General features: G+C 47.6%; 1 protein-coding gene across 1 annotated transcript; it reads left to right on the top strand.

The window, feature by feature from the left end:
* The first annotated feature begins 1,655 nt into the window (after positions 1 to 1,655).
* Positions 1,656 to 9,953, top strand: LOC136640355 (zinc finger protein 397-like). The gene is made up of 6 exons (XM_066615418.1): positions 1,656 to 2,830; positions 4,041 to 4,182; positions 4,584 to 4,681; positions 6,225 to 6,348; positions 7,316 to 7,423; positions 7,950 to 9,953. Exons 1-6 carry the CDS (start codon positions 2,117 to 2,119, stop codon positions 9,197 to 9,199), a joined length of 2,436 nt encoding a protein of 811 aa, XP_066471515.1. The 5' UTR covers positions 1,656 to 2,116; the 3' UTR covers positions 9,200 to 9,953.
* The last annotated feature ends 4,770 nt before the right edge of the window (positions 9,954 to 14,723 follow it).

The raw sequence follows: 14,723 nt of genomic DNA, 5'->3' as shown, positions 1-14,723 counted from the left end.
TGGAAGGAGCAGAACTTGGCGACAAATGTAGTATTTTATTCCCCATGTTTAACTCAGCCCGTTCCCTTTCTTTCCTCAGGCTTATGCCAGCTGCATAGCAGTCTCCAACGAGACCCATAGCTGGCCAGGAGACCTACCTAGAGGTAAATCAAAAAGATTTTTACCCCTGTGTGTGGTGTTCTGGTTGACATCTCCCACCACTAGACGCACCCCAGCCCTATCCCTTTATCCCTTTGGATTCACCACAGCCACAAAGCTGCAGATCCGCAGGGACCCAGGTGCAGCCTGGAGGCCTACCTGGAGGTAAGTAGAGAAGATGTTTTTACATACCTTGATAAAGATGTGAGAGGGTTGATTTTTACTTACCTCTGGCTGACCTTCTGGTTGACACCCACAAGCGCTGGATACAGTGTGTGTTCTGTCTGGGCAGCCACATCATCATCAATGGTGAGGGATAACATTCGGCTATTAGTTGTTCACGTGGGGGGGGGATTGCACTAAACCACAGGACAAGAGGAAAGGGGGAGAAGACTCCATAGCAGCTGGTCCAGCTAGCTGCAACCTTCCTCTTTGTCCCTCCAGCTGGCCAATGGTCCTGCAGGCACCCCTGAGGGCTCCTCACTGGTTGGCCTGGACTAAGCTGCACACAGTCAGTCTGATTCCAAGAAGTGAGCTGAAGCCAAGAAGGGCCAAGAGTGACAACCCAATATTACCACCTTTTTTTCTTGTGGCAAGTGCAAGTGCATCAGATGTCTGCACACAAAAGGGTGTTTGAAGCTACTCCCCAGCCTGCAATAGTGAGATGACATCACATGGGGGTCCCAAACAACTTCCTCTCAGACCCCCTTCTACATCTTCATAGAACTACGTTGCAGGGTTGTTGTAAGGCACTCTCCCTTCCTGAGAGTGGATGCTCACTGACTTACTTGAAATGAGTACTGTACTACTCATATAAATCTTTTAAATGAATGAATGAATGAATCTGCCCATTTCAGGGGTGGGGTGGGGGATTCATTCCATTCATTCACCATATTTTTATCCAACCTTTCTGCCTGTTAGTGGAGATTTGGCTGGCAGGTAACCAGATGGCTTCTTTGGTACGTTTTTAGGAGACTTGAAAGGGTTAAATGGTGACTTCTAGAGCACTGGAGAAATTTGAGAAGGGGGTGGGGATGTCAATGAGGAAGCCTTCCTCTTCCCTGGGCGGGGATTGTATTTTTGAATGGCAGCAGGAAAGGTGAGTTCAGGGACTGGGGTGGAGGGAGAGAAAGTGTGAAGAAATGTGGGCAATAGAGACCCACAGGAGGAGGAGTTGGGGAAAAAAGAGCTGCTGATTCCTCTGCCCCACAGAAGAGAAATGCAGCTTGCCACAGACTTCCTACTGGTTTAGTTCAGAGCCCCTCTATTCGATGAAACCTGAGAATTAACCCCTCAGTCCCTATCACCCCAGTGAAAGGAGTTGTAGAAGGCATTGGCTCATGTCCAGCCTTTGTTGTAGCCCTTCCCCTAAATTTTGATTTGACTTCTGCTTCTGTTAAGATGTAAAGTGTTTACTGAATGCACTGTATGGTACTAGCATAAACAGTTGATTTGAGAAGGTGGTCCTAATCATCATAACAAAGAATATTTATATTCTGCTTTTCATCAACAGGAATGAAAAGGTCACAAAACAGTGTATGTCACAAGACAAGAAAACAAAACAGTTTCCTGTCCCAAAAGGGCTCATAGCCGAAAAAGTAAACATCAGCAAACAGCCACTAGAAAAGATGCTAGACTGAGTAGGGATGTGTCTGTCCCAAATACATCACACACACACACCCATTGTGGTCCTTGTGTGCTTTAGCCCCTTTCAGCTCAGAAATACCTCCAGGTAATGGCCCTGGATTGCTGGGGACCAACTACAGTTGCAGTTCTTTTGTTGCCATATAAATCTCATTCACCCTGAGCCATCCTTTTTTTGGGAGGACAATAAGACTTCAGGACCAGAAGTTGGGTCATTTCCTGCTCAATCCTTTAAGCAAGATCAGGGATTTGAGGCCAAAGGTGTTTGCCTGAATCAGCTGCCCCAGAAGGCCATCCCTAAATATCTTACAGGAGTGGAGCCAGGAGCAAAGCCATGAAAGAAGAAACTTTTGATGGTCCAAGAGTAGAAGAGGGATCCAGAGGGGCAGGAAAAGACCCAGGCAGAGACCAGCTGGAATCTGTGGTGGACACACAAGGAGGCCAAGAGCAGCCAGGCAGGGGGCTACAACAGCGCTGGGAAGCCCAATGGCAGCAGTTCCTCAAGACCCTGCAGCCCCCTAAATCTGCATGGGAGAGCCCCCAAAGGTCAGAGGCCACACCCTGGGATGATGCCAAGGCCTTCCTGGCCTCCTTTGAGCAAGTGGCTGCAGCCTGTCTGTGGCCCAGAGGAGAGTGGGTGGCTCGGCTCCTGCCCGCCCTGAGTGGAGAAGCCCAGCAGGCCTTCAGCCTCCTGGCAGCCAGAGACAAGGAGGACTATGGGAAAGTGAAGGCTGCCATCTTGAGAGGTGATGCCCTGAGGAGGGAGAGGCAACGCCAGCACTTCCGGCAGTTCTGCTGCCAGGAGCTGGGAGACCCGCGAAGGATGTACAGCCAACTGCAGGAGCTTTGCTGCCAGTGGCTGAAGCCAGAGAGGCACACGAAGGAGCAGATCCTGGAGCTGCTGGTCCTGGAGCAGTTCCTGGCCAGCCTGCCGGTGGACGTCCAGAGCTGGATCCAGGCAGGAGGGCCGGACAGCTGTACCCAGGCAGTGGTTCTGCTGGAGGATTTCCTGGTGAGCCGGAGAGAGGACGTCACAGGGACGTGGCAGGTGAGGTCTTCATATTTAATTCCAAAATTGCTAACCTGACACAGGCTGCAATCCTAACCAACTTTTTCAGCGCTTACATAAGGACAATGCAATTTTGAGGTAAGGGAAAAAACTTTGCCATACCTTGAGGAGGCCCCCATGACTGCCCCCCCCAACTGCCCAGATGCCTTTAAAAGGGGATTGGACAAATTTCTGGAGGAAAATCCATCATGGGTTACAATCCATGGTAGATATGTGGAAGCTCTTGGTTTTAGAGGCAGGCTGTCTCTGATTGCTAGATGAAGGGGAGGACACCGGGACACAGGTTGTGTCTGTTGTCTTGTGTGCTCCCTGGGGCATTTGGTGGGCCACTGTGAGATACAGGAAGCTGGACTAGATAGGCTCTTGGCCTGATCCAGCAGGGCCCTTCTTATGTTCTTATGCAGGATGCAGCACACATCCCACTGGCACAGCTCTGCCAGTGCTGGAAAGTTGGTTAGGATTGCGCCCTATGTATGTATGAGGTGGGTTGTTTGAATCACCTGCCAATCTTCAGCTAAAACTGGAGAGAATTAATGGCAGGTAGGAAAGGCCAAAACGTACCTCCAGCCTCTGAACATTATTTCACATGAAAGCATCTCTGACTGCTGACCAAAGACTTTCATTCCCAACTCCAGTGAATCTGTAGTTGGAGGAAATTCTAACCGGGTTGCAACCATCAGAATAACCATCTTTGTACCAATTCAATTATTCCATGTTGTTTGAGTATTTAAATGTATTTAACTATTAGAAACAAAAAAACACATGTTTTGGACTTGTTTGTATTTTGTGTCTCATACTTTGTGTAAAAGAAGCAAAGACGCTCAGATCCAAGAACAGTTGCAATGATGTTCACAACGGATTTTTGGAGCTTTCCCCAGATGTAGAGAGCAGTAAGTGGGAGCACTGAGCCTGCCCTGTCAGTCTTAAAGGCCCAGGAGTTGGAGAAAAACACTTACTTGGTCCTCTCCGGTTGCAATTCTGTGTGTGCCTATCTGGGAATTAGACCCATTATTAGAATGGAACTTACATGCAGAGGATTTGGCTGTCAGTTGCATAGTTGGCTCAAGATGCCTGGAAAGCTATGGAAACTCTTATCTTTCTAGAATTGTGTCTCAAAGGGAACTGGATGTAAGGGAGCAGGACATGTCTTTGTCCATAGTCCTGAGTGTGATTCTCTTCACTCCTTCAGGAGCCATTGCAAGACTGGGCTGTGGGTCCCCTGGATGTAAAGGAGGAGCCCTTGGACATGGGGCAGGAGGAGATCTCCAAAGTACCAGCAGAGGTATTCAGAGATACCCAGCAGTACATCGATGGGGGGGTCTCTTTGCCAGGTAAGGGTTCAGCCTGTAACCCTCAGTGCTGTCGCGATGAGGGTAACGGAATATAAAGGGAAAACAGCGTTCGGTCCTGTATTTTTAGCAGCCATGTGGAAGGGGGCATTTGGGTGGTTGGCAGTGGTGATGCAGAGGACGTGTTAAACTTGCCTCTTCTGCCCAAGTACTGCTCACCCTTTGCCTGCCAGGTCTTGTAATCCCTAATGGTGATAGTGGTCGGGGCAGAAGGAGATTTAGCATGCACAGCTTTCCCGGCCCCTGGGATGACAGAGACACTGTCTCCAACACAGCTGTTCAAGGGACAGGAATCTGCCCTGCTTTGCCTCTGGGCTGCCTCTTAGAATGAACTGGTGGACCAATCCTCCTTCTCCGTAAAATGTCCCTTTCATCCTCCACAGGCATTGGAATCGCACATCCAACTTCATTGCCTCTCCGAGAAGGTCAGGATGTAGCTGGAGCTGAACTGACCAACGCTCTTGGTGTCCAAGTGGACCAGGTTGGTTTGTGCAGGGCTGGGGCAGATGCATGAATCAGGTGGCAGCCAATGTTCTTGTGTCTGAGATACCTGGAGCCGGTCCAGCATGTGGCCAACTGAGGTGCTTGCCTCAGGTAAGAGGTAGGTGGGTGCCACCACCTCCATCTGGTCACTTGCCTCCTCTATTTTTGGACCTCTTCTGCTCTGTCCCCTGTTCCTTTTCTAGTCCAGGGAGTGGGAGGAGCAGAGTCTGGCACAAGACCAGTGATGAAGAGAGAGAACATGCCACACTTCCTCTGTCTCTAGGAGGTCTTCAGTAGAACCTGGGGACTGCTCAGATGGTTTAGAATCTACCACTGGGACTTAAGGGCCAATTAGATCTTGTTTCTGCTGAACTTGTGCCCAGGTGTGAGTGTACATGTGTAGACATTAGCCTCCTCCTCGTTAGCTTAGCATCTTGCTATGAATCTTTGTGTCCTGTTCTCCATGCACTGAGAAGTCTCGAGAAATTTTGTAGATTCTAACAGACAGGCACAACTTTTGTTTTTCCAATATGGATTTATTCGATTTATGTTCTACCTTTCCCCCTGATGGGCACCTAAGGCGGCTTACAGAAAACATTAAAAATACCTGTGTGGATTATGAAACACGTTACAAATATAGAATATAAAATACACATGGACACAGTGTTAAAAGCTATCCAGCAGCAAGCAGTGACTAAAAAACCTTTGGTCTTGAAATACGCAGAAGTTACTTCAAACACAAGCAAGCTCCGCTGTGCAACCAACAGACATATCCCTAAAAATGCAGAACTCAGAAGGCTTCTTAAAAGAGAAACGTCTTCAGGCTCCACTGGAAGTCTTTCAAAGATGGAGCGGTTCTCAGCCCAAAGGGGAGGGAATTCCACAGAACAGGTGGAAGGCTCTATTTCCAGCTGCCACCCCCCAAACTTCTCTCAATTGTGGCACAACCAAAAGGGACCTCTCAGATGACCAAAGTGGATAGGCTGGATTATATGGAAGCAGGCAGTCTCTCAAATACTTTGGTCCCAAGCTGTAAAAGACTGTAAAGGTCAAAACCAGCCTCCTGGATTGGGCCTGGAACTGAACAGCCAGTGCCACTGCCGAAATAGCAGGCCGACAGAGTCAAACCACTGAGCTCCAGCAACCTCACAAGCCTCCGCTTTCTGCAGGCATAACTTACAGCAAAGTAGTAGAACATGCGCACTGACAATGTGCACAGACAATCCAGCTCACCTGTCCTTGCATACCTTGGTTAATTGATTCTGGCATGTTGGAATCTATTTATGAAAGCAGAGTCTATCTTAGGGCACAATCCTAACCAGGTCTACTCAGAAGTAAGTCCTATTTTGTTCAGTGAGGCTTACTCTCAGGAAAGTGTGGTTAGGATTGCAGCCTTAATTCTTCTGAACTTTGGAATTAAAAGGGCATGATCATATCTTCTTTCATCTCTATTAACACTATGTGCAACAGATTTTGACTTTGATGTGGGAGCATGGATGTTTTCCATGCTTCTCCAGGTGATGAACCCATATTTCTTGCAGGTGATGAACCGAAGGAAGATGGGGCTGCCTCCTCACATGGTTGAGCGACCACTGTTGCAGTCAAGCCAACAGATCATGTTCTGGAAAGTTCTGCAGGAAGACGGTAAAAATGTGGATTCCCTGGGTAAGGACCAGGGATCAGCTCCAGTAAATCTTGTGAAAGATTGCACACCTGTTTTATAGTTTGAGTTATATGCATAGGTCATGTTTGGAATGGTGCATTAATACCCTTTTATACACTTACAAGGTATGAAGAAAGACAGTACTTTGTTTTTGACACATTCTCCAAGTATCCCGGTTCTATGCTGGGCCTCTCAATTCTGCGCCAGCTAAATAGCAGGGCCTTTGCAGGGCCTGCTTCCTTACCTGGGGGAAAGTGATGAATGTCACCTGCCCCCAAGGAGCCACCGGCGACTGTCCAGTAAGCTCAGGGTGCAGCGGTTGCCATTTTGGCACCGCTACTCCTCTGGGCTCCGGGTAGCTCAGGATTAGACTGTCTGTCTCTCCATTCCCAGTCATGCGCAGCATTAGTGTAGATATGACATCAATCTCTCTGATGAAGCATTTTCTCCATTTACATCTTATATAGATTTATTGTGAAGTAGAAAAAAAGATTGTAAATCACTAAGGCAGTGGTTCCCAAACTCACCTGCAATACAATACAATACAATTTCCTTCCTCTGATGGTGCCCATTGCAGAACCTGGAAGTAAGTGCCAATGACGAGTGACATGGTGATATTATTGATACTTCCGGGCTGCACCTGGAAAAAACATGTGACAATCAGCATTTAAACAGGGAGTAAGTAACCAAAAGCATTCATGGATTCTTACTTTAGTGCAGAGCTTCCCAAACCACATCATGTGTGAACCCTCATCGAGTACAGCAGAAGTTCTATTCCACTGTCTCTTGTACTCATGCTGCCAAGCAACTTGGGCAGTGTGTGGCCCATGACACCGCTGGAGACTTATCACCCAAGGGTATCGTGATGCAGTTTTGGAAGCTCTGCACTACAGTAAGAATCCATGAATGCTTTTGGTTGTGAAATGCAAGAGAAATAATTTTTTGCTTGTTTCTTTCTCTGTCTTCAAGAGGGCTCTTTGGGTCCCCGACTTGGCCTTGACCTCCATCCAGTGAAAAAGGAAGAGACATTCTTCCAGGATCCTGAGAAAAGTCCAAGATCGCCTGGCAAGGAGTCAGGTAAAGAGTTGAAGTGGAATTCTTGGGTGCTCCTTGCAACGTGTGATGATACAGGGTGACCCCCAAAAAAACAGAACCCACAAATTTTGGATAAAACTGTCAATTTTTCATCTTTTTTCTTTCAGGGTATACAAGTCGACTGTGTGCATGAAATATTGGAACAATAATCTTCCCCAATATGTCCTGGTCAACCACGGAAAAGTTTCTTGAAATTTACTGGACCTTTGTAGGATTTAATAAAATTTTTATGGGTTCTGGTTTTTTTGGGGTCACCCTTTATCTGGGTTCCTTCAGGAAGACACTCCTGTGTGTCTTCCCTCCCAGAACTATAATGCACAGATTTCCTTACAGCTGGCAGTAACAGATCCTGTTATGCTGAGAAAACCAAAAGCGGCTTCACTCTTCTCATATATCTCTATGTGTAGACATTGTGTATAGAAACCATGTAGAAGATGGTACTTGCGTTGCTTTATATTGAAAACAGGCTGCCGGAACCTAGACAAAACTCCTCTCTCTCTCTTTTCAGATGATGGGAAGAGAACTCAACTCAAGGTGAAGAATTCTCAGCTTGGAGGAAATCAGCCAGTGGAAACACACAGGAAAGGACAAGGGAGAACCCAAGAGAAGGTGCTGGTGACAGTTGAGATGAACGAAGAAATATGTGAGTCCAACAGAGGACAGGGAACAGAGACACTTACAGGCTGCAAGAAATCTGGTGAGCTCCCGGAAGGTCTTGGACCTTCCTGCAGTGATCCCAGCCCAGTGGATACAAAGGGGGAAAAGGCATCATTTTCCAAAGACAGTAGAATATACCATCCTAAGTCAGGACTTGTTAGTGAAAGCCCCCCATGGGGGGAAAAGATCCAGCTGAATTCAGACCTTGAGAAACATCACAGGAGCCCCATGGAAGAGGTAAATCATGATTGTCCAGAATTTGGGATAAGGTCCCCTTCCAATTCATTAACAAAACACCAAATAATTCATACTGGTGAAACGATATGCAACTGCAGAGAAAACGTCTCTCAGACATCAGATGCGATGAGACATCAGAAGATCCACACAGGAGGCAAACCACACCAATGTCCTGAGTGTGGAAAAAGCTTTTCTCGGAGATCATATTTGTTAACCCATCAGATGTTCCACACAGGAGAGAAACCCCACAAATGTCCTGAGTGTGGAAAAAACTTCACTCGGAGATCTACTTTGTTCATTCATCAGATGATCCACACAGAAAAGAAACCACACCAATGTCCAGAGTGTGGAAAAAACTTCTCTCGGAGATCCACTTTGTTAAGCCATCAGATCACTCATACTGGAGAAAAACCTCATAAATGTCCCGACTGTGGAAGAAGATTCTCTCACAGATCAGCTTTTTTAAGACATCAGAAGATCCACACAGGGAAGAACTCTCACCAGTGTCCTGAGTGTGGAAAAAATTTCTCTCGAAAATCACATTTGTTAATCCATCAGATGAGCCACAGAGGAAGGGTGCCTCCCCAGTGTCCTGAGTGTGGAAAAAAGTTTCCTCAGAAATCACATCTGTTAAACCATCAGATGTTCCACACAGGAGAGAAACCTCACAAATGTTCCGACTGTGGAAAAAGCTTCTCCCAAAAATCAGATTTATTAAGGCATCAGAAGATCCACACAGGAAAGAAACCACACCAGTGTCTTGAGTGTGGAAAAAGATTCTGTCAGAGATCACATTTATTAAGACATCAGAAAATTCATACTGAGAGAAATCTGACAGGTGTCCTAGGAGGGGGGAAGGCGTAAATGGGAAACAAACACCGAAGATTGAAGCAGACTGAAGCTTCAAAGTTTTCTCAAACGTTGATAATTTTGGTAGTTTCCTTTGTCTTGTTTGTAACTTGGTTGGCTTAGGCTGCAATCAACTGAAGCAGAGTTACAGGGAAAGTTTTCTAACATTGACGGGCTCAACGCTATGTGTATTGATTGGCTGAGAAACTGCAGTCCAGTTAGATGGCCCCATTAGAGTCAATGAGGCGTACTCCTAGGAAAGAGTGGCTGGGATTGCAGCCTTCGAGCCCACTTCTGTGGGTGGGGCTTTTAAAAAAAATATATTTTCTTGTTTGAGAAAATGAGCAGTGGCATGGTCTTGCAGCCACCCCCTCCCTGACAATAGTTCTTTACCCAGCATGTAATTAGTCTGTGGAACTCTTTGCCACAGGAAACAGTGATGACAACTTGCCTAGATGCCTTTAAGAAGGGATTGGACAAATTTCTAGAGGAAAAGTTCATTAAGGGTTACAAGTAATAGTGGGTACAAGATGTTAATGTGTGAGTTTTTTTTTCTAAACTAAAACCTCAATATTCAGGTTAAATTGCCGTGTTGGCACTTTGTGATAAAAAAGTGGGTTTTGGGTTGCAGTTTGGGCACTCGGTCTCTAAAAGGTTAGCCATCACTGACCTAGGCAAAAGGCCTAGGGCCATGATGGACTAGGCAAAGTCTGCAGGGCCACATGGAGCTCTGTGGTTCACCCTATGACTAGCAGCTGTAGAATAAATTATTCAGATGACCAAGATATTGGTTTGTAGAATTTATATAAATTTACGTCCACCTGAAACAGTTGGAGCATAGGCAGAGTTCTTCCTTCTGCCTTAGGAAATGACAAGGGAATTCGATCAGTATGGAGAATTCTCAGCAGGGAGGATTAAAGCCATAATAATGGCTGGAAGAATGGGAGAAATTTATCTCAGAGAGTCTCATGCTATTCTTTATGTTCTAAGTGGGAAATAGGGTGGCACTAAAGGGACGCAATCCTAAGCTTGTCGCCTCAGAAGTAAGTCCCATTGTCTTCAATGCAGCTTACTCTCAGGGGAGTGTCATAGGATTTCAGCCTAAGGAGCACATGTTGAAGTGGGAAAATGTGAATGTCTATACCTTCCCATGCGTGGCACCAACATTGGAACCTTCATGCAAGGGAGAAACTGGGTGAACGTTCTCTGTTCATGGGGAAAGTTTCACTTGCAGAGTAGCATTCATGAGAAATTAGAGAATTTCTCCAGAGAGGGACTGTATGCATATTCTCAGCATAGGAAGTGTTTCAGACAGAGCATGCATGCGTGGGCCATTGGAGATCCCTCTTGGGAAAGAAACTTTTCATATGCCCTGAAAAAGGCGGATATGTCCAGATATGTCCCTCTCCTGAAAAGGATGTCTCTTGGGAAGAGATGGTTGTCTTACATCACACAACTCCTGAGGAAGTGCTGGGTGCCATCCCTTCCTGCCTTTGACATGCCTCTCTCCTCCCCCTTGTTCCGCCTTTCCCCCACCACCACATTCTGCCCAACCCACCTGTTTTGGTGTCCCTTCTTTGCCCTGACATCACGCTTGGGACCTGCGTGTCATCCCCGTGTCATTTGCAATGGCTGGAAATGGCTTTCCACCATGGAGGGTGCAAATTGGTTTGGGCCCCAAGTGTCTCCGCTGTGAGAAGGGTTTAGTCAGAAGGTTATGTCTATTAAAATAGGAGCACCCATGAAATGCTACGAAGAAACAAGTCAAGAAGCTTAAATTCCCAGGCCCAAATTCCACCCTTGCCCTCAGCTTATGTAGGCAGAGACAAAGACCCAAAAGGAGAGGCCAACATTGGTGCTTATAAGAATTTATTGCATTTATTTATTACCACCCACCGCACGTCCCTGAATTAAAGTCTTCCCTCAGGTCCTCTCCAACTGCCTTTCCTGCTTTCCCTAGACTTGCACAGCTTGGCTAGCGTGGCCTTGCTGTAAGCTGGGACAGACTTCAGCAGCTGGCAGTAGCTAGGGCCAGGGTGGATGTTTGGGACCCTCTCCCCAGCTGCCATGATGAAGGAAGGTGCACACCTTGCAGAGGGGGCGGCAGCAGCAAAGCGGCCACCACTGCCCTTGACAGCAAAGCAGCCATCTCTTGTCCTCAGCTTATATAGGCAGAGACCCAAAAGGAGAGGCCAAGCCTCACTGATACTTCTAAGAATTTATTGCACTTATTTATTACCTTGTCAGGGATGCCCTGACTTGCCTGACATGGTGGCACCAGGCATCCAGCTCCCTGGTTGAGTGCTTGCAGCAGAAGCAGTGGTGGGGGGAGGCCCACCATAGCCTTGGGGTCCACCGAGGGTGGTGAAGCCTCCGGGCTGCTGTAGGCGAAGCCCCGTGCCTGCCACGAACACGGTGATGGGGTCGGGGCAGCCCGGCCTGTGAGCTTATGACAGACGTCCGACGAGCTCACACAACCCGCTGCATGGAGCCCGCGGCGGAACTGCGTCCACGCCTCCGCTCCTCCGAGATGTGGAGGGGATGGGGCTGCAGCCGTGCAAGCCCAGACCCCTGTCTGTAGCACCTGCCTCAGCCAGAGGGGTGGCACCCTGTCTTGCTGGGGAACGGGCGACTTGTAATTGGCTGAACCCGAATCTGGGCAGGGTGCCCGAGCCGGGTAGAGCCAGGTGAGTACTCAGCCAGCCTGGTCAACCCTTGGTGAGCCCCCCAGAGCTCTGCCAGGGTCCCCTGGCCCACAGTTCGGAGGGTGCAGCTCTGGTTGGGAGCCCTGCCACACCCAGGGGCAAACACAACAGCAAAACACACAGCCTCTGTCTCCAGGTAGCAGGCAAAGGGGGGGAAAGGGGCAGTGAGCAGCCAAAGGGGACAAGCTCAGAGTGCTTCACCTTATATCCCTCCCAAAGAGCAAGGGGCAGGGCCTAAAGGGCCCAATTCCATCATAAAGCACAGCCTGGCCAGGGACTAGGGTGGGAGGTGACATGGCTGCTGGCTGGAGCAGAAGCTGGTCAGCCCATGAGCCTGTGGTGATTGGGCTCTCTTCCTTTGCTGTGGGGAGGAGGATCCTGGTGACGTAACCCCCTCCCCCCACAACCCTGCCGAGGCCACTTGGGCTGCACCACCATTGCTGGGTCTGGATCCCAGAGTGCCCTGCTGCTGCCTGGGACCAGCTGACAAAGTCAGAGAGGGTGTATGTCACGTTGGTGCTACTGCATCTTTGTATCGCATGTTATTCCTGGGTGATGGGTATCCAGATCTTCGTTTACGCCATCTTGATCTGATCCTTTGTCATTCTTTGGGCTGGACAGAGGAGAATAAAATCTGTTATTTGCTGTGGGGAGTAAATAAGGAGTTAACCAAAAAGGTTGCTAAATATATTAATAATTCAGAGGCAATGTAGCTGGAGTATATCTAACTCGGGGCCCATCCTTTCCAACTTTCCAGTCCCAATGCAGCTGTGTCAACAGGGCATGCGCTGCATCCTGCGGTGGGGAAGGCAGTCACAGAGGTCTTCTCAAGATAAGAGAACATTTGTTCTTTTACCAAGGGGCTGTGTTGAGGCTGCATTGGTGCTGGAAATTTGGATAGGGTTGGCCTCTCAGATTCTCCCAGCATGTAGCGTTTGGTAAGGACTGGATCCTTGATTCTCCTTTTATTTGTTTTATGTTTTTCATGATTTATGTCAATTTGAATTTGAAAACAAAGAAAAGACAAGAAACAAAATTAACTTCTGGGATTTGCTGCTACGAAAAGCGGTGATGGTTAAAAGTGTGGTGGCTTTAAAAGGGAGGGAGAGAGTTTCATGGAGAAGGCCTACTAATCATGATTGCCAAGTGGAACCTCTCAGTTCAGAGGCCACTGAATTCCACTTGCTGTTGCCTTGACATCTTGCTTCTGGGGTCTTCAGAAGCCTTTGACTGGTCCCTGCAAAAGAGGCTGCGATGGACCCACTCTGATTATGCAGGGATTTCCTGGTAGTGTGATGGCCCTCATGTGACATCACACTCTGACATCATCGTCCTCAATTCAACTGTCACTTGGTCAGAACATTGCCCTCACCAGACCAGAAAGACCAGACCTTGTGATTTATGGTTAAGAAGGTGAGTGAATGTCACTTTAGTTGTTAACAGGGGGTTCAGAGAGGTTATTTCAAATGACAAATCAGATTATTTAGGATGATGAAATTGTTAGAGCTGACTCACAACCGAATCCTATCCACACTTTCCTGGGAGTAAGCCCCATTAACTCAAATGGAACTTACTTCTGAGTAGACACACATAGGACTGGGCAGTCAGTTGATCAGTTCCACACAAAGCAAAGTTGAATTGGTGATGACTTTAACACAACAAGAAAGCTTCAGGCATTTTTACACAGCTTGTACTAGGTACAGGAAACCAAAAGCAAACAAGGAGGTTAATTAGATAAAAAGAGAAGCAACCAACAACCAACTGACAAGATGGGTTACAAGCAACAAGTTGTACCCTTTGCAACTATACCCAGGTGTACCTCTACTTGCCTGCTATGACTTCTCCCATAGAAATCTCAAGCTGACTGCAAAGAGCTCTGGCGAACCTCTCCAAGCTGGGTGAATGATCCACAAAGTGGCAAAGGGATCCATTGCGAGTAAATATAATGACTCCCATTGGGGCAAAAAAAAAAAAATCCCAATTTTATATGTGCACTGATGGAGTCCAAACTGTTGATTACTATGGAAGAAAAATAATTGGGGGTCGAGGTGGAGATCTCAATGACAAAATTGATCGTGTGCAAGGGATGCAGTGAAGATGGCACATTCCATGCTAGGGATTGAGTAGGAAAAGAATGGAAAGCAAAACTGCCTGTATTGCAGTACCCTGAAGCAAAGGATGGTGCAGCCATATGGAGCGCTGTGGACTGTTCTGGTCACCGCATCTCGCAAAGGGTCACCTTAGACTTGGAGAAGATGCAGAAAAAGGCAAATAGTCAAGGGGCTGAAGCACCCGCTTCTGAGGAAACTAAAGTGTTGAGGAACTCTTAATTTAAAAAAAGGAGAACTGCATGAAGGAACATGACTGAGGTCTTTAGACTTATGCTTAATGTCAAGGAAAAGAGGGGACTCCCCAAGGGACTGCAGGCTGACCCAGGGAAGCAGCACCTAGTGGTTAGCATGCTTTCTCCCTTCCTGTTCCCTTCTCTCCCTTTTTGGAGTCACAGCTAAATGGTAGGATCAGATCAGATCAGATCAGGTTGTCTGGCCAATCCCCGCCTCCCAGGAGAATACGGAACCTCTGGGGTTCTTATCACAGTCACTCTCCCAGCAGTCCCTGCAGAGCGAGGGAACGTGGCAGTCCGCTGCATGTCCCATGCCGAGGACCAGGCAGACCAAGGGTTAAAATGTGACCAGTTTTATTAAAAGATTAAATCAGAGGAGTCAACCAAATAGAAAAAGAACAATGAGATAAAAATGTGCCCTCAGAAAGGGAACAGAAGGTTCCTGCTACAGCCAGCAGAAGGAGCTCCTGCTACGAAACTCAGAAATCCA

This window comes from Tiliqua scincoides, chromosome 2, assembly GCF_035046505.1.
Source record: "Tiliqua scincoides isolate rTilSci1 chromosome 2, rTilSci1.hap2, whole genome shotgun sequence".
In the NCBI taxonomy this organism is placed as follows: domain Eukaryota; kingdom Metazoa; phylum Chordata; class Lepidosauria; order Squamata; family Scincidae; genus Tiliqua; species Tiliqua scincoides.
The sequence above is the reverse complement of the archived record's forward strand: the minus strand, read 5'-3'. Positions and strand labels throughout refer to the sequence as shown.

Bases quoted from the DNA above. Each gene is read 5' to 3' on its own strand.
- LOC136640355 (XM_066615418.1), top strand. From the start codon at position 2,117: ATGAAAGAAGAAACTTTTGATGGTCCAAGAGTAGAAGAGGGATCCAGA. The intron at 6,349-7,315 runs GTAAGGACCAGG...TCTGTCTTCAAG, and splicing joins TAAAAATGTGGATTCCCTGG to AGGGCTCTTTGGGTCCCCGA. The intron at 7,424-7,949 runs GTAAAGAGTTGA...CTCTCTTTTCAG, and splicing joins ATCGCCTGGCAAGGAGTCAG to ATGATGGGAAGAGAACTCAA.